This window comes from Aplidium turbinatum, chromosome 1 (assembly GCF_918807975.1).
Source record: "Aplidium turbinatum chromosome 1, kaAplTurb1.1, whole genome shotgun sequence".
NCBI lineage: Eukaryota > Metazoa > Chordata > Ascidiacea > Aplousobranchia > Polyclinidae > Aplidium > Aplidium turbinatum.
Genome location: NC_137472.1, coordinates 50,722,130 through 50,747,471, shown reverse-complemented (window position 1 = coordinate 50,747,471; position 25,342 = coordinate 50,722,130). Strand labels below are relative to the sequence as shown.

The 25,342-nt window shown below is 36.1% G+C and overlaps 1 protein-coding gene across 1 annotated transcript; it reads left to right on the top strand.

The window, feature by feature from the left end:
• Positions 1 to 218: 218 nt before the first annotated feature.
• Positions 219 to 22,129, top strand: LOC145782418 (aminopeptidase N-like). Its single transcript, XM_082594205.1, has 23 exons — positions 219 to 395; positions 818 to 966; positions 2,583 to 2,758; positions 3,253 to 3,498; positions 3,801 to 3,957; positions 4,248 to 4,382; positions 4,650 to 4,776; positions 4,925 to 5,079; positions 5,854 to 5,967; positions 6,515 to 6,628; positions 7,638 to 7,703; positions 8,320 to 8,385; positions 8,901 to 9,091; positions 9,488 to 9,579; positions 11,614 to 11,738; positions 12,281 to 12,336; positions 15,735 to 15,882; positions 16,113 to 16,201; positions 17,420 to 17,533; positions 17,875 to 18,000; positions 18,340 to 18,522; positions 19,213 to 19,288; positions 21,340 to 22,129. The coding sequence occupies exons 1-23, from the start codon at positions 281 to 283 to the stop codon at positions 21,580 to 21,582; spliced, it is 3,063 nt and encodes a 1,020-aa protein (XP_082450331.1). The 5' UTR covers positions 219 to 280; the 3' UTR covers positions 21,583 to 22,129.
• Positions 22,130 to 25,342: the final 3,213 nt, after the last annotated feature.

Below are 25,342 nucleotides of genomic sequence, written 5' to 3'. Positions count from 1 at the left end.
GATGTTCATCAAGTGCTTCAGGTATATGAAGATAACTGTACAAGAGATCATCATCATCATCAGCCATGCCTGAATAAGGCGTCGGCTACCGTGAGTCTCCACAACGATCGATTGTCCATAGTTCTTATTAAGTTTTCAAAATTTTGGTTTGTCCATGTTGAGAGAGATTACAAGAGATAGGCTACTAGAGTTTTTTACGTGTTCTTTTTCAGCTAAGATTTGGCTTCTAATTTGTTTTTCTTGTTTATCGATAAAAACATCCTTGGGGTGAACACAAATCATGGCAAATGGACTCGCTTATCAAGAAGATCCAAAGCGCAAATCGGGCTTCTACATCAGCAAATGCGCTGCATTTATTGGAGTCACTGTCGTGGTTGTACTGCTAGTTGCCGAAGGTAAAAAATATCATTAAAATTTTGCTGATGATGCATTGTAGTCGTATGATAATAATATTAATAAATTGTGAGCATAAGTCATCTTGAGCGTTTTTTAGTGCATCTTTTCATTTGTTGTTACTGCTGTAAGTGTTTTAAGGTTATACATTTTAACTTTATATATGTACTAAATTTGTGGTAGGCCTAATATAAGATCATATTAATGCTAAAACCAATATTTTTTAAGCAGGAGGGCATTTGAGGCGGGCTTATTAGTTTAAGGTTTGTGGATATGAGAATTAAGAAGACACAGTTGCTGAAGATTGCCAAAACTTATTTACTATATAAGCAATGTTGCAATGGCACTTTATATGTACTGTACCGCAGAAAAATGGCTTCAAAATGGCATTAAACACAATGTAACAAAATTTTTATGCATTTAGGTTTGCTAGTTGGTTTAGTTGGGCGTCCAACGTGTGAAAAGGTGGGTGCAGATCCAACATCACCACCAACTAAAGATGAGACTACAACCAATGGCTTAGTGACAACAACAAATAGTTTAGTAATCTCAGCCACCACTCCAGAAGACTCGGTTTGTGATTGTTATTTATAAGCAACCAACTACCACCTGAGAATCGATTTTGTTGTGTATCTATCATAAACCTATACAAACAATTAGAACATATTGTATCTGCTTGCAACTTTAAATCGACATTAGAACCAGCTAGTTTTAGGCTACACATACGATGATCGTACCGCAATCGAGCAGGGTCGCATAGCTGTTAGGTCTTTATCGGTTTTTGAATTTTCGGCGTTCGGCGTTTATCGATTGAGCTATGAAAGCTAATTTATTTTAAGCGTTGAATAGATTGTTTTAGGTGTTGTTATACGTGGTAAATGTCACTTTAATTTTCTTTAAAGTTAAATCATTTAAGTTCTTTAAAGTTAAACTTTAAATACACTTTAAAGCTTGTGAAGTGACATTTAAAAAAAAAAATAAAGTTTCATATGTTTAATGAAATTTTATTTGAAGTTTATCCAATAAAGAGCCCTCATGGACACATAAAAACAATTTGACCACTTTTGTTTCGTTATTTTCCAATATAACAAGCATCAAGTGAACATATAATTTCAGTTTCGAATAATGTAGGCCAGGGCTTCCTAAACTGTCGATCACGACTCAAAACAGGGTCGCAAGTCGTAATTTTAGGGTCGTCAAACAAATCGAACGTTGGCCTACAGTGGGTAGTTCACATTGTAAACTTCCCACCAAGGTGTCACATAGAATATTATTTTTTGAAATGAAGTAGCACGATAAAAATGTTTGAGGAGCCCTGACGGAAGCTACATGTATCGTATCGTTTGCATCGTACGTAACAGCTTGAGAATGGAAATAAGGCCGATTCACAAATTGCTAACGCTGCTTTAAAAAAAATATTGCATAATAGCAAATTTGCTTAAAAATCACTTTTTTGTTGGCACTTTGACCCAGATTGAAGCCAAGCATCAAACAATAGATGATTAAAAATTAATTAAACTTTAGCCAGAGCCGAGGAAATTGTCGTTAAGCACTTCACAAATTTCGTGTTGGTTTTATGCTTGGCATTCGAGGGGGGTTGTTTGCTTTGCATGACTTGATGTTTTATCGAGCCAACGATATGTTTAATTTTGATTTAAAAAATATGTTTTGTGTTAGCACAATAAACCTGTATCCTTGTTTTAATGATTAATCATAGCGCGCGTCAAAACTCAAACATTTTTTTGATGTAATTTTATTTGAACTAGTTAATTTTGAAAATATATTATTATCGACGAATTGTCACATAATAGTATTTAGGTGAGTTGTGTAGTTTTAAAACCACAATAAGTAGTTTTGATAATACTTACATTCGGTGTTCAGCGCCAATTTTATTCACCATTGCCTATTTCAAAATCCATTATTTATTGTTGTATGCCACAGGTGTAGTTTACAATATAATACTTGCATAAAGTTTCAAACTGGTGCTCATGAGCACGAAATTCACCTTCAAAACTGTTAAAGGAGGTGAAAATTCATTTAATTTTTACATGTTGACACAACAAGAAAACAAAACGGCGTTTAGTCATGGAGAATCTTCAAAAAAGTTACAAAATTAAATTTTATTGCATTGGTCCTTGTCGATTGCTTGCTTGTTTCCGAAGTGTGGTTATTCCTTTTTATACTTGAAGGACGCCATATGGTACAACTCTCGCCTACCCAACTCTCTTATCCCAATCAATTACGAAATAACGTTGCGTCCAGTGCTGGAGAAGGACCCGGTGACGGACATGTACCTTTTCTACGGGTCATCAAGCGTGCGATACGCCTGTGATGAAGCAACCGAATATGTGATGTTGCATTCCAGGTATGAACAAAATATCCACAGAAAGTGTGATCTATTTCAAAGTTGCCAAATATCACTTTTTTTCTTAAATTCAAACTATGAAATCAAAAACTAAAAATCTCTTAAAAACAATAACAAGAAAAAGTAATAAGAAAAAAATCGGATATTTTGCAAATACTTTGTAAATTGTTTAAATTGTTACGATTGAAACAAACAAAACAACATAGACAAGTAATATTTCTTCTATTAAATGATTTAACCTGGCACTGAGATATTGCTGCATTACAGCGTCATACAACTTGTTAACTTTGAAGAAAATACAACAAAGGAAATAATAATCTGTTTGTTGTCTACTCTATAACAACTTAATTTTCAAACTTCTTGCTTTAATAAACTAATACAAATTTTAGTTTTGCGTTTGCCTCAAAATTGGTTTTGATTATAGTACAATCTGTTTGTTATTCTGGCGTGATGTTGTTTGTTTTGTGTCTGCACTAAACCTTTTGATTTTTCAGCGGTCTCAACTACACTGCGCCGTTGTCGGATGCGTTTACAATCTTTGATGAAACGGACGCTGCAGACGTTACAATCGTTGATGTGCAGCTCTATTTAATGAACGAATATCTTGTTTTAACTACGGAAGCACCCTGTGTAGTGGGACATACATACATGATGGAAGCCAAAAACTTTCAAGCAGAGTTGGGAGATGATTTGAATGGTCTTTACAGAAGTGAATACGACAATAAAGATGGAGTGCACAGGTAAAAGTATCTTATCTGCATTTTGAGGATTTGCTTGACATTATTTCTTCTGATGACCAAAGCCCACGCATTTAGTGACACCAGTTGAACAGTTTTGTTTAAAGTTTAGGCATACACTTCTTCAAGTCAAGATTTTTATAATCAGGGTAATGGAATAACGAGTTTTTTCATATCACTTAGCCAAAGTGTCTTATTTTCAAATGTATTATTGCATTGATTTACTGCAATCAAAAGACAGATATTCTTAACATATATCTTTTGTTTAAAATCAATAATCAGATAATTAATTTGTCTTTCTGCAGGGTAATAGCAACTTCACAAATGGAATCTACCGGTGCAAGGCACACATTTCCTTGCTTCGACGAGCCTTCTTTTAAAGCGCGGTTTCATATAACTTTGTACCATCGAACAGATCAAGGGTACTTTGCTGTGTCTAACATGCCTCCTGAATCCAATCAGGTTTGTTTATTTGTTTATCATATCGTAGCATAGATATGTAGATATGTAGCGTAGATATGTAGCATATCGCGTGTCAATTAAGAGTTGAACGTAAGGTTTTTTTTGCAATATGTGGTCTATGGGTTTTAACAAGTCTAAAGTAGCCTAAACTTTCATTTTTTAGCGTTTTTACGTATTGTTGTGGTTGGCTGGTTTAGTTTGAAATGTTAAGAACAAAGCAACATACTGTGGACAAAGTTTATAAAAGATTAAAAGTAGTCTGGATTAAAGTTAAAATGGCTTTTCTGTAGATTGAAGAAATTGAAGGTTCCTCTTGGAATTCTACTACGTTTGAAGACAGCCCGGTGATGTCTTCTTATCTTATTGCTTTGGTGGTTTGTGACTTCCCTTACGAGGAGGCCTTTGCTGCTAATGATACTATCCAGGTAAAGTGTAGATTCGTAGCCTAATACGCAGATTTTTGTCCTTAAATCCAATTAAATTTGCACTACAATGAAGCGAGGTTCTCCATTGGCCTCCACACAACATGCTTGAGTTTTTTTTATGGTTATTAATGTATGGTAGAAATTGTGTTGATCCTAAAAAAGTAGGCCTACTTTTTATATTCTTGAGTAAGAATGATCACTTTTTGAGAGACAAGAAATTTCACTTCGTGTGATAATAGCTGCAATTCTATCATTGTTGTTTTCCAGACCAGAGTATATGCAAGAGATATCCCAGTCGAAAATGGGGAAGTCTTATATGCTTCTCAAGTCTCCCCGACTATTCTGGATGTTTACGCAAGTCATTTTTCCGTTCCATATCCCCTGCCAAAATCAGGTAAAACAATAAATTCAAAATTGGATTGTTACCACCACAACCATGTAAGGCTCCGCACAGAATAATTCATATTCCTTTAATGCATTTTGGCATCTTTTAGTCTCGTGCTGTCATAGAGCACAAATCAACCTTCATGTTTTTATTGTAGATCAAATGGCGGTTTCTGATTTTGGAGCAGGAGCAATGGAAAACTGGGGCTTGGTTATTTATAGAGAAATCTACCTGTTGTACGATCCTTTAGTTTCTTCCATATCTGACAAGTTGTCTGTCGTGCAAGTGATTGCACATGAGCTTGCACACCAGGTAATCACGTTGTTTGAATGGTGCAAAATTGCCGCGTATTCACCAGGGCTGCGAAGTCGTGCAAAACAATGTACGATTCCGATTCTTCGGTTTATATCTGGCCGACTCCGACTTCGGACAGTTCAAAATCCCTCCGACTCCACAGCCCTGGTATTTATAGTATCTAATTGCAGCAGTAATTTTAGTTCCGTAAAATCTTAATTCTGGTTGAACCCACGAGATATGCTATTGGTATCGATATATAGTGGTTGGCTAGGGCTAGATCTATATTTGCATTATTTTAAGGGAATCGGAACGAAATTCTACACAAAGAAATCTATTTTGAAACAAAATGAAGATGATTTTTTTGTTGACACTAGACGAAAATTTAGTAAAAGTAAAATGTGGATTTGTTCTTAACACTTGCGAGACCCCGACCTCAGAGGTTCATACGACGACGAAAAAGATCAGTAAATCGCTTTATTTTAGTTTCAAGCTAAAAAATAATAGGCTACTTTACTTTCAAAACAGCTGAAACTAAGACTAATATTTTTGTGATGAAGTAGAAGCTGATGGCACTCAACTTCTGTTCCGGCTTCTTGATATTATCGAGGATGGAAAGTTATAATGTTAAAAATTTGTAGTTGGTGTCCCAAAGAAACAGAATCTTGTTTCCCAACAAAAATTTTGTGTCCCAAAGAAACAGAATCCTTACATATTATTGCTTCGATCAGCCCTGTAGTTGTGCATCTGCAATCTGCATCTACCCACATTATATTTGTAAATGTTGTTTAGTGGTTTGGCAACCTTGTAACTTGTGCTTGGTGGAGCGACATATGGTTGAATGAAGGATTTGCAAGTTATGTGCAATATATAGGAACGGAAGGAATAAACGCCAACTGGAAAATGGTAAGCTTTGATAATAATTTAGAAATGGTTTTGCCAAAATAGCCTACATCTAAGAAATTATTTTATCCTTAATATTGTGTATGTGTATTAACAAACAATCGGTTTGCAATTAGAAAACATAGGAACAAAGGAATAAACGCCAACTGGACAATGGTAAGCTTTGATGATAATTTAGCAAAGGCTTTTTCCAATTCAGCCTACATCCAAGAAACCTATTTTATTCTTGATGTTGTGTATGCGTTTTAACACACAATCGGTTTGCGGTTGGAAAGCCGATAAAGTATGCGGCATGCAATTTTCATTGCGGATCTTTTCGAAAGCATACCAGAGATGGGAAGTGACAACTAGTGACCTTACGGCCTGGGCTATACTCTATAGTTATGCACTATTCGTAAAATGTCTATTCCAGATAAAGCAACACAGTGATAAAACGTTGATTCACAAACATGTTAACACCTTTAAATGTTTCATTGATGATATCTAGATACTTACAAACAAGCTGTATACAGTATTTTAATGTTCAATAAAACTTAAACATTCTTTGCAGGATGAATTGTTCATCACTGACGATTTACAAGCAGGATTGTATGCCGATGACTCCTCAAGCTCTCATCCTCTTTATCATCCTCAAGGTTATTTTTCCACCATAACATACTCAAAGGTATTAGATTTTATGCAGCTTGGGTTAATGCTATATGTGTTTGATTTCAAACTTTCTTCCAATATAAAGAAAGGTTAGAAAAATATTGTTGAAAAAATACTGTTTTTTGTTGAGCGTAAATTACAAAATGTAAAATAAACATATTTTTCGTATTTCTTCTGTAAATTACAAATTTTTTGATTTCGACCCTAAATTCCACATTTTTTTGACCTTGCGAAGAAGATACAATATTTCAACATTTCTTCATTCAGTTTCGTCGAATATAAACTTTATCGTATTTTAATTTCATGCATAATTGCATATACACTACAGGCATACTCTAGCTTATGTTGTGTTGGTCGAAATGAACATACACAACAAACTTTATGAAATAAAGTTTATGGAAAATTAAACAAGCAAAAGAAAATATCTTTAACTTAAAATAACTACGAGTTGCTGATACGAGAGAAAGATTAACCTACTTAAACAAGCAAACCGACAAAACCGATACCAACATACACCTAATACACACACAGTCAATCTTGGAAACTTTTTATACAAGAGATAGTCAATGCTTGGAATCAAATACGACAATAAAAGAAAAGCTTACGAAATTTAAGCTGAAAGTAAAACCAACAGCAACTATAGTAACACCAACAGTTTTTTCAAGTTACTCGATAAATGTCAACTGCGGTAGGCCACAATACAATTCCACACAAGACCAAGCTTCCAAATGCTCACCTAGTAATGCAAAATTGCAAGACAGCAATCTTTGTTACACTACAAACTTCAGTGAGGCTCGCCGATTGCAACGTACTTTTCATAGCCTATATTTTCCATGTATTTTGAACTTCAACAATTCGTGCTTGATAAACAATTCAAGATATTTCATCATGCATTGCTCAGGTGATGATAAACAAAGTGTATGCTAACCTAAAGTTCAAAGGAAAAGACTTGACATAATTATGATCAGGTTCCTACTCATCTAAACCTGTGATGTGTAATTTATTATTGTATTTGTGGATTTTAGGGAGCGTCGTTTATAAGAATGGTGAGCGAATTTCTAGGAGAACCAACATTTACCAACGCGTTGACGGTAAGCTTTCTCATATCAATTCATAACCTTTGCTTATAAGTTTGCAAATATTTTGCTTGCATCACTTTCCAAACGAAATAGGACTCTTCAAATCATTCATGGAACTTTTTGATGACGTACGTAATATTTGTTCATGGCATTGCAAAGCAAATTTAGCAAAATTTGCATAAACGTCAAAGATAAGAGTAGATGCAAATAAAAATTACGCAGTTAGTAAATTAACCTGCTCTAAAAAAGTTGAACATTTGACTGCTTGACTGTTGACTCCTAAAAAGTAACCATTGACAGCGCGATGGTGCAGCAGTTCAGGCGCTCCTTTTCTAACAATGCAAACCTGGTTCCATATCGGTCTTAAGTTGGTTGTGGAGAAAATACGTTCACCCATCCAGGTTGGACTAAATTGAGTAAGCGTAGTTGCTGAAGGAAAGGAGCACGAGAAAGGAAACTGTTCACCCTACTTTTATCTGTGCCAAACCGTATAATGAGAACCTTATTTTCTCACTTCCCAAAGCTCATCAACTAAGCATGGAACTTTTGTCTCACTCCAATATTTTGCAACTGCAAACTACAAATATGCTGTAAAGTTGTGTCAATTACTTTTGTTTTAATGATTTAGACTTACTTGAATGGACAAAGTTACAACGTTTCCACACACGACGTCCTTTTTCAATACTGGATTGATGTAAGTTCTTTGCTGTGGCTACTGGCTAATTTTGTGCATTGTTTTAACGTTTTGAGACCCGATTTAAGTTTTTCAAACTTTAAATCTGTAATCACTTAAATTAAACGCTTCATCAGATCCTTCCAAAACTCAGAAAAGATGCATTATTTCTGTTTTAGCATTTTTTATGACTTTAACTTTCTTTTAACGTTTTTTAACAGTTTAAACTACTTTATTGACTATTATCATTTAAGAACTATTATCACTATTATTACTGAAGCTTTGAAAGTTTAAATTGACTTACCTCATGGAATGTCATACAATTAAAAAGTAAATTTGTGGTCTCCTGTTTGTGAAAACGTTTTTAAAAATAGGGATAATAAATATATTCGTACACGTTTATCTAAACAACTACCATGCTCATCATGAAAAGTTGTGTAAACAGATTAGTGAACCGTCCAATAAAATGTAGGCATTGAAACTTATCCATAAAAACATGCCGAGGGTGCATCAAGGTGTGTTTGAAATTGTTTCAGGAAGCGGAAAAAGACGGCCTTTCTTTTCCATACGACCTTCAAATGGTGTTTGAAACTTGGGTGCTGCAAATGGGATTCCCACTCCTTATGGTAACTCGTAGTGATGCAAATACCATCACTGTAACCCAACAATACTTTCTGATCGATCCTACCGATGAGGCTGTCAGCACTCCCGGAAGTGAGACTTACAAGTGAGTCCAAAGCAACTTTGCTTCTGAATTGGCTCAAAAACGCAACATATTTTACCACGGCAGTTCATCAAAAGTTTAATTCAAACTAATGATTTTGTGAAACTTCTACAAGGAACTATAAGCTTGCAATAGTGCTTAGCAAACACCCACTATAGATTTAGAGCAAGGCAAAGTCAACATAGTCATGCCTTTAAAAGCTTATGAAACGTCTCCAACCCACAATGTTGGCTTTTCAATAGGATGGCGACCCTTTTGCAACTGTTGCAAACGCAGGAATTAATACGTCTAAACTTTCCTTCAATAAGTCAAAATTAGGCCACCTTCCTTATCAATACGGTAGCTGTTCATTTAAATAGCATTTGAAAAATCTAACATAGATGAATTTGACTTTTTCAGCTACAAATGGTACGTGCCGTTCACATACAAATCATCATCGAAAATATCAAGCTCTGATTACAGTCGTGAATGGATGAATTTGGACGACCCTTGTGAGTGCAGAACAATAAACACTATTATTACTTTGCTTTTTGGGTGGTTAAAATTATTTGTTGAATACTTATTAAAAGATGTATTTACGCAGAATATAGTGTACGTATGGTCAGGGGTGTTGACAGGGGGGTCTAGGTGGTACTTTTGGACCCGGGCCCAGAATATTTAAGGGACCCGGATTTAAAAGATTCCCTGCGGCTTCAAACATTATCAAGATCTTAATATAATCAGATCTAAAGGAATTGCCATCAGAGGTTAAAACAGCCATTTCAGCCGTCAGATGGTAAAGTACCGGGCCCCCTTCTGGGTACCGGCCCCACTTCAGGTCTCTGGTAGTAAAATAGCCACTTCTGCCACCAAACAGTAAAATAAGAATTTAGTCTAGTACCGTATAGGCTAGTGATTTCCCCTAGCCACGAATATTACTCGAAACACGAATTTCAAAATAAACAGGTTAATATTTGTTCAAACTCAAAAACTGAAATGGCACAGGTAAGAAGATTACTAGACCAAAACCGCTTTTCAGATTGCAGCAATCAGCAATTGGTTGACCTAGGCCCAAACACCTTTTCCAAATCAAATTAAAAACTTTTTAACTGTCTGCAGTGCTGTAAATTTTCTTCTTATGAGCCTAGAATGACCAGTGAAACATCAATGGAATCGTGAAGTAATACTAGCGCCATGTGACAAACAAAATTTCAAAAAAGCAACCGCTAGGTAGAGATAGTAGGCTAAGTTTTGCGGTTCAAGAAATTTTAAGATTGCGCAAGATTTGTTAAATGACCATGCTTAAACGACATCAATAAAAGTTTGTACACAACCTTTATATTCATAAATTTGTCGATGAAGGGGGCCAGAAAATAAATTGGTACCGGGCCCGAGAAATCCTGTCAACGGCCCTGCGTATGGTTTATGTTTGAAAGTGCTTTTCATCACAGTCTTGTTTTTTGACCATACAGTACTATCGATTTTACAGTTTGACCACTTTCCCCTACGAAGTGCTATTAAGTTTTTCTGTTTTTTTTTTTACTTGTTTATTTTTTTGTCAAAAGTTTTTTTACCTTAACCCCAGATGGAGTATTTTGTCGGATATTTTAAATTGGTTTTTGTAGTTTGTTTGTAGATTGCATACCATACCAATGGCAGCTATTACAATTTTTTCCAATTGCTTCGGAGCTTTTAAGCTAAGACGGACGTTCCTTCACTGAACTGTATTTTCCCTGGACGTAATTGAAATACTTGTACGTAAAGCGTCCATTCCGATCTGTGACTGGTTAGGGTTGCAAAAGATACGCATTGAAACCATAAGCGGTGTCATAATAGCATGAGGTACTAAAAGTTAATGGATACCTTTTGTATTCCATTTTTAATTGACTTTTATTTTATATTTGCTATAGATTAAGTAACAAAACAAAATTTTGCAGTTTGAAGTTGAAAATAAAAATTCAAAAAACTTTCAATTTAGAAGATGTGACTGAGCCTAAGGTGTTGCGACCATACAATATTTTAAACTGATTGTCCAGTTTTGGTATCATGCACATTACAACGTCCGCGTTTGGTCGCTTCTACCTTTTCTTAGACTTCTGTTTTGTTTGGCATAGGCTATATTGTTTTTCGTTGTGATGGTCGGAAATCAAAACAAGCAAGTAGCCTAACCTCTTATCGCTCAGAAAAAAACGTGCAGTGCTGACTCCACACACAGCGTCATTGACGTAATGCTGACTCCACACACAGCGTCATTGACGTAAAGCTGACTCCACACACAGCGTCATTGACGTAAAGCTGACTCCACACACACCATTATTGACGTAAAGCTGACTCTACACACAGCATCATTCACGTAAAGCAGATTTCCCACAGTGATGAACAGGTTATACTGCGCCATGGCAGTGCGCTTAAAGCAACATGGGCCAACGAATACGCAAATAATATTGACTCGCACACAAAAAGCAATAAAAGTTAGTTTTTTAGTTTTAGAAGCTGCTAACAATTTGTTAGTAGGGGTATTCTGTCTAAGCCGTTTTTATTTTCAGTAAATCTACAAGTGAGTGATGATTACGTTTTGGCCAACATCAATGCCGTGGGATTCTACCGCGTTCGCTATGAGGACGCGATGTGGAATAAGCTCGTAACGAAAATGAACAGTTCGACTTTTGAGGTAAGCTAATTTAAAAGCAAAGATTGAGAGATCCACCGGCGACATTCATCACGATTTTACCTTGTAACATTAACTTACTGTTGCTTCTTTATTCGGAGGGTAGACATATGAAGTAAGTGTAGAACTGTAGAACTCTTTGTTTGTTTATCACAGCGATTTCAAAAGTAAAAAGTTCATTACTTTCAAAAGAGCTACATCCTTGCTTTATAGAAACGCAAGAGCAAAATCAAAAAAGCACTGTTCATTGTACACAATAGACTAGAATAATATCATTAGCCAGTATTGCGATGCAGTAATAATGAATAATTAGAATCAAATAATAATCACTGTTTTTATTTGTGTATAGGCCTACTTCTTCTTCTCTCTTGGCCTACTTCTTCTTCTCTCTTGGCCTACTTCTTCTTCTCTCTCTTCTACTGAAATGATAATCAAGGTTTTTAAAAACGAAATATCGTTGACATTGCTCTGCTAAAAACCATTTGTCGTTCTAAACAACGAAATCTGTCTTATTTTGTACAATTTATAATAGTTGTTTGTTTCAGGACATTTCGGTTCAAAATCGGGCACAACTCCTTGACGACTCGTTTGCAGTATCAAGGTCAGTATGATCACCATGCAATGTCAGAAAATATTCATTTGCCCATGTATCTTGGTTTAAAACAGTGGTTCTCAAACTTTTTCAAAAAAATTATTGAACGGTCCACTTGCGATTTTTTCAACGACTCACGGCCCCTAAAAACTTAGGCAAATTAAACGCAAAAACAATAAATAATAATTTATTTGTTACATGCAATTTAAAATGCACACGTCAGTAAAATAGGTGCACCTGCTTGGGTGTTATCAGTTCTATGTTAGGTTCCGTTTGATTCAGTATGATCTTGATATTATGCATTACATCCAAGTTCCAACATGTTTTGAGCTAGGTAGGGGAGACTCGGGTAAGTTGGCCCAGCAAAATGAAAAATTGAATTTGTGAGCTAACAACAAAACATATGTTAAAGCGAATGCTATTGAAGAGTAGAAAATTCATCACTCTAGAAGTGGACATATTCTTGCATCAAACAAACATTCTTAGGTATATAATTTTTCAAGTTTTCCGAAAAAAATAAAATGGACCATCTTGCCTTCCTGTGCGGGTAATTTGGCCCACCATGGAAGGTAAGTTGGCCATGTGGGCAACATGCCCATCTACGGTATATTAAACAGTAGAAAAGTTCTCTTTCTCCCCAATTTTATTTTTATTCTAATTATTTCTTGGTTTTATAGAGGCATACATACAGTAGCCTACATAATTTATTCTATGTATGCATTCATGTATGGTTTATAATATAATCTACTATTAGGCTATTACCTCAGTAAACTTTTTTTACATGAGTAGCCTACACCAAATAAGCTTTCGAAAATAACAAAGGTTGTATCAAACATCATGAAGTTGGGACGGCATGCCTTTATTCCTAACGATCTGGTCACCTTAACGATACTGATAGGTAGGACCTTGTTTGCAATAGGCTACAAACCCCATTTTTGCATGGGTACCAATATCGGAGCATTTCTTAAAGTATCTCCGAAACGAGGTACGTTTTAGACCGTCGCTTGAGACACATTTCCGCGATTGGTTTTCTTGATATAATTACTTACTATTATTCTATTATTACCATATGGGTTAGGAATAAGTTGTCGCAATTTGTGGCATAAAAACGATGTTAGGAAGTGTATTATAGTTATTGATCGTTTAAAGCCGATGTAAAGCCGCGATTTACTTACTTTGGATACTTGATGATAGGCTACTTCAATCTTGCAAAAATAAGTCATCGTATTAGTTAGTCAATTATTATCATTCTATGTAATACCTCATGAAGGCAAGTTGGCCATGGTGGCCAACGTACCCACCTACGAAATGGGCCAACTTTCCTGCATGGCAACCATATTGTAAAAACTAAAATTTATGTCAAACTATCGAGCTTCTAACAACGGTTTAACCGTCAAAGTGAGCCTTAATAACCACTCTAGCGCTGCACTCACTAAATAATAACCTTTTTTATATAGTAAGAAAAAACTCACTCGACATCTAAAAAATTCTAAAATCCAAAAATTTCAAAAATCATAATTTTTCATACAAAAATTGTGCTCACATGTTTGTATTGCTTGCTAGAGCCTCCCAACCTGGTGATAAGGTAGTTTCAACAGCACTTTCTCAGTATGCGTACGATACGTAACAATAACTATTGTAGTTAAAAAATTATTTAGAGTGGGCCAACTTGCCTATTGGGCCAACTTACCTGAGTCTCCCCTCCATGTGACATTGACTTCTGTATCTTTGACACCACCTGCGACAAAATGTTTTCCGATAGCTCAGATATTTTCCTTCTCACAGTGCCGTTTGACAGAGACACTTGCTTCAGCTTTTGAGCTTCAGATTCTCCCAAAACGTTTGATACAACAACTTGGCAACAAAGCAAGATCAGTTGTTCTCCGATGGTGTGAGGCTTCTTAGCGATAGCTAGCTTTCTTGCAACTTTGTAGGAGGCCCTTAACCCTGCAGTATTTTCCTTCCATTGATCACTAGTGCTATCAAATCTTAACCTAATTAAACTATTAGCTTGCCGTTTAAAAAAATCTGCATCTTTGTTTTGATAATCTGGATGATGTGTTACCAAACGTCTTTTCAGCTTGCTAGGTTTTAGAGCAGAACTTGCTAAAACTTTACAGCATAGCACGCACTGCACTGCTTTTCTCCTCCAGGATGTATCACAATGAAACCAAATTGAACACAGGAATCATTGAATCTTAATCTTTTTCGAGCCTGAGCCATTTTCACTTTTTTTAGTCAAATTTAAGCTAAAAATTCAATTAGTAAAGTTAAAAAGTTATTAATTTTTGGCTAATTTGACAAAGATTAAAAAAGCTAAAAATTCGGAAAGGCATTCAATTCAAAACTTAAATCAGTAAAAATAACCAGCCTTAATCAATTTAGCCTAACTCCTGTTTAGTCAAGTATATTTCGTAATTCTGTTCTTGATCTTGATCTGGTAAACGCGGGTGTTGTAGGAGTACGTCACCACTATGCACTCCTTGATGTCACAAAGGCGATAGAAACGAAACAAAGGCTATCACAATGAAACGAAAGGCCAGGCTTAAAAAACTGTGTAGAGGGATGCCAAGCCAGCTTACTAAAATATATCTTTTCACTTTGGTTTGGAAAATAAGTTGCCTGAAAATTTTTGCTTTTTTAAGGTGCTTCGCGGTCCCAGAAAATTGTCTCGCGGACCCCAAAAGGACCGCGGACCCCAGTTTGAGAACCACTGGTTTAAAACATACGCAATACTTTTGGCTTATCATAAGTTATTTCATTAGCACTTTGCTAGTGATTAAAAATGATTTTCAATGTGTGTTGAGAACTTTAATTTGGAATAAAATTGAACAACTTCGAAACGATGAATATTTTTTATTTTGAAAAACCGATCGATAAAGTTGCATGTTTAAATTGCATAGCTTAATTTTCAAACAGATTTTCAAGCCTAATTCATAATATGTATAAAAAAAGATTTTTTTATCGAATTTTATTTCAACACAGCAAACACTGAGCTCTGCAAGTACCGAAACGCCAAGACCCAGCAACCATAGTTTAAACCCGGCCTGTGTATATTAAGCAGCGCACTTTAAAAACAGCTCTCTATTCTGTGGAGTCTTGGTGAAAAAAAAAACAGTTTAAAATAAAAAACAGCAAAAACTTTGAACTTGCAAATTTGCGTGACCAAGCCTGGGTCAGTAGTTCAGCGCCTATATGCTGGTATGCGAAACTGTCAAAGCGTCTTCTATACAGTAACTTCTAATAAGATTTTTCAGTTTAAAAATAAGCAAATACCACAATTTGTATGAGTTTTAAATAGAAAAAAAAAGCATTAGCAAAAACGTTTAAATCAAATAAAGCGGTTTAAAACCTAAGGTCGGTTGGACTTAAGTCTCTAAATTAAATTAAATCGCCAAATTGTTCAGATCCGGCCAACTTCCAGTAGATTCTGCTTTATCAATGTCAACCTATCTTCATCAAGAGCTAAAATTCATTCCATGGTCCACTTTCCAAAATTCCATTGCTTATTTTGACAAGATGTTGGCTAGGTCAAGCATATATGGGGACTTTTCCGTGAGTACCTTATTTCGTAGCCTATAGCCTAACTTTTTTGACATACAAAAAAAGTTATCTAAAATGTTTCATGTTGTATTTTAATTTATTTTATCAGTTTTTCACCCACTTTCTCGCAAATACATTGTGCAAACAACGCTATTATAGGTGAACAAAACTTACCGCCGAAGACACAAACTACTGCAGCTGCACCAGCCGTGTTTAGAAGATGTTTTTGTTTTGTATTTCAGCAATACGTTCTAGACCTGGTTGTTCCTTCTATCTATAATCACTACGGATGGGATGATTCTGACCAATCCGATGATTTAATGTTTGAGCGGTAAGAAACAACTTGTTATTTAGTTTCACAGACTGGCAAACTGGTTTCATAAATTAATATGTGATAGAGCGTCGTATTGCCAGGCGGTCAACTGCAAGTAGGCTACAAGCGACACCTAAAATGTTGATTTTTAATTTGGTTACAACTACTACAATTGTCAAAACTCCAACATGATTCTGCCATTTTTGGTTTCGTACAGATAGCCATACTGTTACCGCCTGCCTTTATCCACCATAGCCTACAATACTGTAGGTTATCAAAGTCGCTTTATTGTTAAATAGTTAAGCGGGGTGTAGTCCTTCGGTCAATTGTCAACTAAAACGCTAAAATGTTTTTAAATTTAGCAAATATAATAAAGCTAAAAAGTCACAAAACAAAGTTAGCTCTTGGACTAATATGTATAAATTCTACCAAAGAGAAGTTATAGTAAACTGAATCAATGAATCACTGTTATCAAAGTAACCTTTACAGCAGCTTGTTTCACCCTTTGCGGGATCGTCAGAAGGTGCTTATATACATATTTGTAAGTCTCTGCTTCATCATCTCAACTATCTTTCAAAACTTTTCTTCAAAAGTAAAAAACATAGCATGAATTAAACCTGTGATTCTTAACTTTTTTTCTTGTTGACACTACCTTGAAATGACCAAGTAGTTCTCGCACCTCCTCCTAGAATGCCTAAGTAGAAGTCACATACAGTATATTTTAAAATGTTGGTTGAAATTGAAAAGTCTGGCAAACAAGCATTGCTTTTTACGTTATTTTATAATTACCCTATTGCTATATCATTCACGCATATCCTGGGACAAGTCTCGCACTCCTTAATGGTGCGTGCAGCCGTGCACCCCTGGTCAAGAACCCTTGATTCAAATCATACTAACAAATAATAATATCTTATAGCTTTCCATTCCTAAACAATTATGATAAATGACAAATTTTTAAAAATTAATTTTTGAATTTACTTGACTTATTACGTTATAGCTAAATTACATTTTTGCAAGCTTAAGATATCTGACAATCTTCATGGTAAATTATTTCACGTAGCCTGCCTGTAGGCTATCACATCAAGACAAACCGTTCTTGTGCAATTCTCACTATAATTGACTTTGATGTGATGTTCATTTTTACCATTGTATGCGATATGTTAGTCAATGTGTTGCGTTTGGTTTTGTTTTCTACAACTTGTAAGTTGTAACAATGTTTTTGAATGTGATGCTCAGAAGGACAAGAGGTTTGGCCATTGAACTTGCCTGCGACTTCGGATACCCACCATGCATTGAAATGGCGTCAAATATGTATCGCGATTTGATGAACGACACGATATCCAGCTTCAAGTAAGCGATCTTGCTGGCGTACACTTATTTGCATTTATGCAACCGGAATAGTGATCAATCTGTGTAAATTTGATTGCAAAATGGTTCATGTTTTTATCTTTTCACTAAAACATTTCTTTTAATTATTTTTGTGATGTTTTTTTTTTCATACAAAACAACGTTAAAATTTTTACAGTTGCTGAAGAAGCAAAGCTATACAGGACTACATCTTGATAACTTTTAGTCGTATTCAGATACGAGCGGTGGTTGAGGATTTAGATTAAGTGGATAGGAAGATAAAAAAGCCAATCTTTGTGTCCACATTTATAAAAAATAACTAATGTTGTTTAAATGCATTTCAGTATCAGTGCAACGTATCGAACTGATGTGTACTGCACAGCGATTCGGGCAGGCCAAGTTGAAGAATGGGATTTCGCGTGGCAACAATACCTTGCTGTGGATAGCGCTCAGGAGAAAACAAATCTGCGGTAAAGGCATAATCATAACCTTTTTATGCATATCACTAGCTGCAATAGCTGCATACTTTATGGAAACTTCCTGTAAATTGTTAGAACAGGAATTTGAAGAAAGTTGAGAACCATTATGTGCATGCATAATTCCATTTTGTGAAATCCCAAAACATCATGTTATTAAAAAGTTTTTCTTGTAGCCAGTAGCGGATCTACACAGAATAAATCTTTTACAATGACGTTGAGAAAACGGAACAGAGGTTAAAATACATCTGCGATTGCTTCACCATCAATAAAAAAAGAAACTTGTGCTTGCTGGGAATGCTTTTCAATTAGCTTCACACATTTGCTTCATAGATACGCTATGTCGTGCACAAAAGATCCGTGGTTAATCAACCGATATATCGAGTACACTTTGGATAACACAAAAGTCCGTAACCAAGATGCCTCAAGGACGTTATCGTACATTGGAAGACAAGAATATGGAAAATACGTGGCTTGGTCATTTGCAAGAAACAACTGGCCTTTGTTGATGAGCACGTGAGTGATTTCATCATGTTTGCGGACCAGCACTAAGCTTTTACATTAATCTCAATTGCAATTGCAAATTAGCTTTTGAGCTAAGCTGCTGAGCAGTAGATAAATTTTTTTATAAAAAGTAGTAAATCTTCAAAACTTACTTTGTGAATCTTTTTTGAGTTATCTATGAAAGACTAAATCGATGTAACGTCTCCATGCGAATAAAGCTTTCATAAAAATCGCATATCCGCAATGGAACAGTCTATTAGAGTAGGCCAGGGCGCTTAAAGAGTTCGAACTGAAAGCACTAAAATGATGCAAAGTGCAATGAGTGGGCCAAACCAAGAGTGTCTAAAAATACGTCGACTTGTGATTGAGCAATACAGAGATAATGACAAGAACTATTTCTGACCTACTATACCAGCACAAAACGTTCAGTTTATCTGGTAGACAAATTGAAATGATGAGTTTTGCGAATAACTGCATTGTTTAGCTTGTGTTTATCAACAATTTATCAACAAGTCTACCTCTATTAGCTTGACAATAAAACAAACAATTTAACGACGTAAAGGCATTTTTCATTGAAGCGTTTTGTGGGGTATGTGTGGGGTATTTTTCATCAGAGGTATTTTTTCATGGAAGAAATTTTTTGAAAGTTTTTGTTTGAGGCATTTTTTTGCACTCACTTGACTAACCTCAATGTAATTTCAGAGTTGGGGCTAGTGCAACAAGCAGCATGCTCAGTGCTGCGGTGAGCAGATTCTCCACTCAGTTCGATTTAGATTTGGTGAGTATAAGCCTGGACTGCGTAAAGTCAGTTTAACTTACATTGAATTGTCAGCAATTGAATTTACCAGCAATGAATCTACTGTATTATAATGCATTATAAGCAAACAAAACTGTAAAAAAAAGATAAAGAAGATCGGCAAAAGAAAATAGCTTTTGGTAGCCTACTTGGGAACTACAGTAAACAGGTCAAATGATCGAAAATCAAAAGTTACTGCTAAAATTAAGTGTGCTTAGACTAACTGAAGAAAATCAACTGAGATACTTTGTGACAAGCGTATTTCACCAAAACTGAAAGGACTGGTATGCGTATATCAAGCTGTGTTTTGTCGATCTTTACTTTTGATGAGAAAACATGGGCCACCATCAAGACTCTCAGGGTGTGCGCTTGAGCAACGCATTTCGGGACTGATCTCCATTCAGAGGCACCTAATGGATGCAATAACTCCTCCGGCAACAACATTTCAACAATTGGAAACTTCACTCTGTCAAGCTCAGTAACCGCCCTGTGTCGAAAGCCTCTACAAGTATGCGAAACTACCAGGATTAACCAATCAAGGATTTGTCAGTCCGAGGATAAAGATTCAAAAACCAACCAAGTGGCATTAGAGAGGCTGGAAAGTTAGGGTTAGAGTTGAGATGAAAGCGAAAACGATACGATGGACAGTTGGAGTAAGAAAATTTGACAATATTAAAAGTTAATACATTCGAAGTACCCTTAGACCAGCAGGCTGAATTATACTAACTTATATTGCTCAGAGAAGATTGCCATGATCTGGATATGTTTTGAGAAAGGAAGAAAACCACCTCATAAAACGAACTCGCATAATCTTATTGTAGTCGAGGCAGGCCTCGTGGGCTGCCTAAAAGAAGATGGTGAGACTCTGTCAGCACTAACATAGCAATTTTAGCATGACCAGCGAACTTGTGCATGGCAGAAACGATTGGAGGTTGAAGCTTTCCGCACCAACCCTAAAAGAAGAAACTTGAAGAAAAAGACTTGAATTGGATTTTTTTATCCTGTTGTCGTATACCCAGGCTAATGCCTGGTTGTTGAAAATGAAGGTGGACGAGAAGACTTAGAAAGCAATTTTGTGTATTTTTTTAATCGGTGTCGAACAGATGCTCTTCCAAAAGGCGGGCCGGGCCTTGCACTAGCCTACTTTGCTGCTTTGTTGACTTATTGGTGGCCTATACTCAGGGGCGCCGGAAGCGGGGGGGGGGGGGGCGGATGCCCCCCTGCCCTAAATTTTTCTTTGGATGGGGGGCAGGGGGGCAATGGTGCCCTTTTAAGGTCATGTAAGCTACTGCACAATTTGCAATACAATATAACAATTTCAGCTATCCGCTTTTACTCTAATTATAATCTTTCATTTCTGCCTCAAAATAATATTCACGACACAAAATACTGTACCACAGTAGATTAGCCTATATGATTAGGCTATAACATAGCAAGATGCTCTTCCGTGCCATTGTTTTTTGTATACCGGACAGTTGTAGCCTATCATTACTCGATGATGAGCTGATGGATGAGCATTATCGCTATATCTTATCTTAAAACTTAAAAAAAAATTGGCCTTTCAGTAACAAAAGTGCCCTTTTTTCATAATCCTACCCCCCCAATCAAAAATCGTTCCAGCGCCCCTGCCTATACTGATGATAAATATAAAACCAGAAAGACTAAAGTTTATTACAGCCCAGTTCTTTTCCTTTGTGTGATTACAATTAGCTTTCAGCACTTCCTAAAAATGAAACACTGAAGCTGTTACTTTTTTTTACTTGTTTTTTTGCTGTATTTGGTTATCTACGATTTCAGCATTTTTTGTTCTCTTTTACGTAACAATTTAGCTAAACTATAAAACTTTGTTGGCTGTCTTAAGTCCGCTACATTTTAATTTATGCTGCCAGTTCTGTTGAAACTAAAACATTCAAGCTGTAACACCAGACGTGACTTAGTGCTATTAGCCTACTCTTCAATAAATTCTTTCTGTTCACTATAAAATAAGACCAATACTACTCACCTCATTTCTCAACTGTTCTTGGGATATGCAGATCGAAGATTTGAAACCAATCGCTGGGCCAGCATGGAACGGAACACTCAACTCATACATTGGCACCGTACTTGAAAACATGGCCTGGCGCACGGAAAATGAAGCTAAAATTGCAACTTGGCTTGGAAGTGATGTTTCTCTTTCCGATATTCCGATCTTGCCTGACACAAGCAAGCTGAGAAAGATTTCTCCTCCATCAGACTTCCTTCCTTATCGCCAAAGAGGATTTGATAAGAAATTCTAATTTTTATAACGGAACATGGGACTTCTTAGACGTTACGCAATTTTTTTACTATTTAATTTATATTTTAATTTTGATTTTGTACACGATAGATTATATTTGTAGAAAGCTTGTATTCATGTTCCAAAGACCTTAAATTTTTTTAAATTAAAAGCTTCACCAAGTCCATAGCAACAATGTTCTCTTTTAAACCAAAGGGTTTAGAACTGATGCTGGAAAATTAAAATTCCTTTTTAATAAAATCAATTTTGTTACATTGCTCACGACCGTTATATTTTGTGTAAATCACAAAATTGTTCAAGTTTTTCAAATATTGTAAGAAGTTGTCTATCGCTATTTGGCCATTGTACTGGGGAACGTTCAAGCAAAAAAAAAAGTATTTTACAGCCGAGCAGTAAAAATTAGTACCGCACATAATGACGTCGTCCTGGGGTATTATTTTCTTCCAATGTTTTTGATTCACTGCATATATCGTACATATACAGTGTAGGCTATGCAATTTACAAATATGTTGTTTTATAGCAAAGAATTAGAGTTTATATCATTTGCAGTATCTGCGTGGTGTTTAGAACCTTACAACAGTTAACCTGCAAGGCTATAACTACAGTCTATACTGCAGGCTGCTTCATGGAAAGTAGAACAGACTTAAAGAAAAATAGAATTTCTGTATCAACTTAAAATAGACTGATAAGTATAGGGCCCGCAAAAGTCAATGAAGTCAACATTTTTTAAGGACCTCGTCTATCCACGAATCAAAGAATAAAGTTGTTTACAGCACCTAGTGGCCTGTTTCTAAGAAGTTTATAGGTCAAAATAAAGTCAAAATTGACAATAAAGTCAAAATTTTCAATAAAGTCAAATTTTGTCAAATTATGGCTTTTGATAAACTTTTTGTGTTTCTTGAGAGTAATTTTTGTCAAAATCCTCATGAAAGCATTGTAAATCAGGAACTGCGACACAATTAAACCATATTAACCCATAAAAGCAGGAAGTATGTCACAATGATCACTTGGATCAGCAGTAACTTTTATTGCAAATTGTCCATAATTATTTATTCATTGTTACGTATTTAAATAACTTTTATAAACATTCCCTATTCACAAACGCGGTCTTTTCGAAGATCAACAGTTTGGATTTTAGGAATAGCCTACTGATACTCTGTAAAACAAAATGCCGATGCAAGCTAAATCGTTTTCAGCAAAAGTTAGACAGATTTGTCGAAATTTTTCTATCGCCAAAAAACGACACACTTTTTATAATCCATAAAACACCTTGACTTTTCGACAAAATATTACGTTTGGGTCTGAAATCGACAAAACATTATGTTTGGGTAACTGGTATCAATTCAAGGAAGAACTGTGGCCTCTACAAATAAGCAAATTCGTTAGGTCAAAATAAAGTCAAAAAACGTTTTTTTCAGGTCAAAATAAAATTGGCCCTACTGATAAGGAATGGAAAAAATGAAGTAATATGAAAAATTAAGAACGATTGATATAAACATTGAAGAACATGAAACAACAATATTCTAGTTTGTTTACTTGCGCAAAACTCAACCAAGTGGAAATGTGTGTAAAATCCTTCTCAAGCAAGGGCAACATTTAATTCGACTACTATTGCTTGATTGGGCCACTCTGCACACGCCTTTCTCTCACTTAAAGCAACAGGTCTGTTAGGCTAATATTTACCAAACCTTGTTCCGGTGTCCGTTCTGGGTTTCTAAATTTTGATAGATAAGTTGTAAATACAAGCACCAGATTCACATATATAATTTTGAAAAGTTTCCCTCGAGGTTAGGGTTATAATTTTGTTTTGTGTAAACTTGATTGTAGAAACCATTGCTTTGTAGGTATGGGCGTTTATCATAGCAATGTTTTTTTAGGGCGTTTATCTTGTGGGTATGGGCGTTTATCATTAGCATCCTGCAACAGATCAAACTTTTCGTAAAATACCAATGTTGAAGTCAGACTTTTCAACACAGTGCATTGCCAGTGGCAGTGTTTGGATGGATCGGTTCACGCAGTGCCGGTCTTTGGGGTGTGCAAACCGTGCAATCGCACAGGGCCCGCAAATTAGGGGCCCGCAATTTACTCAGAAAATGCAGTAATTTTGTCATTTCCAATGGACAAATTCAACAAGTGAATTCAACAAAGGAATTAGCAACAAGAAAACATAGAGACTCAACGGGTGCAACCTATTTTGTCCCTTGAACATTTCGTACCCTAAAAAGATCGAGAAAAAAAACAACAGTGCCGAAGTCGCTGATCGGAGTTGCCGCAAACATTTCAAAATTTTTCTCGATCTTTTCAGGGGACGAATAAGGTCGAAATTTGATTTTGTTACACGATTTCAGGGTACGAAATCGGGGTACGAATTTTTCAAAGGACGAAATAGGTTGCATCAAGACTCAACATAGAGACATAGCCAAAAAATGCCAAAGAAAACATAATCTTATCCTTTTGCTATGCCACCGGACAGCACCACTTTACACTAATATTCATACCCAAGTTTTTGTTGAACATGCTCTCAGAATGCCCCAAATTCAAACTAATTTTTTAAATTTTATGGGAGAGGTCCCCCAGACCCCCTGCCGCTGGGTGTCAGGCTTCGCCCGCTGACCGTCAAACCACCCCCCTCCCCTTTCAAAATACCTAGCTACGCTACTGAATCGGAGCATTGTCATTGGGGGCAGCAAAGCATATTCCGCAAAGGGCCCGAAATACCCTAAGACCGGCACTGGTTCACGCAAACGGCTTCTTAAAAATAAAAAATAAAAGTATGAAGAAACGGATCCTGACCAATCTCCTCGAGTGGACCTGATATACTAATGCAAGGTTGCCAGATGAGGCTAATTTTAAGTAAAGGGCCGATCTGTATGCATCGATAGCTACAAACGTTACCGTACAATAGGTAAGTAGGCGAACTAATTGCTAACTACCCAGACAGCCATTTTATCTGGCCCAGATCTGGTAAGGATTTGGTCATATCTACCCGAACTGGTAAATATCAGGACCGGAAAAAGTAGCTGTCTGAGTAGATTGAATCCCACCTCTGGGTAGTGGAAACAACTTTTCTGAGTCTTGTGTTGTAGGCTAATATCAAAATCAAGGAGCATATCACTGCTTGCAGACCGCAATGCAGCGCTAAGTTTGCTTTGTCTGATAAGAAGCCTTGTGTTGAATGGATTCAGTCAGTGTAAATTTTGACTTAATATGTTTGACACTGTTTTTGTATCTATCACCTCACCAGTCACCAATGAAGTAATAACGTAAGAAACATTATAGGTCTGTTTGTTAATTAAAATTTTCAGGCTAGTAACCCACTATTTGGGAACGAGTTTGTGAGATTTTTTTGTCTTTACTGCGATTTTACTGCAATGTTTTCTCTGAAGTCACAAAGCTAATTAAGCAGTTAATAACTTCGGACAGTGAGACATAATGTACTTCTTGCTCTTTGTTTGAACTTCTGGGGCGGCTAAACATCTATTCATTGACCATCTCAGGTCGGCGATGTTTCTCTTATCACATTGAAAAGCCAGTAATAAAAACAGCCAAGCTTTGGTTTTATCATCCAAGATATGCAGATTTTCCGCTCTATTGATGGGTGGAAGCAGTAGCGTTTACAGCGGGATTCAGTGTGTACTTTTGGATTGGGCCCAGAATGAGTTTAGGGGCCCGCAACCTTACCAGCGGGCCCAGGATCTCAAAAGCACCACCGCGTATTCTTTCAATGTAGCGCTTTTTCTAAAAAGTGTCTTAAGCTGGAG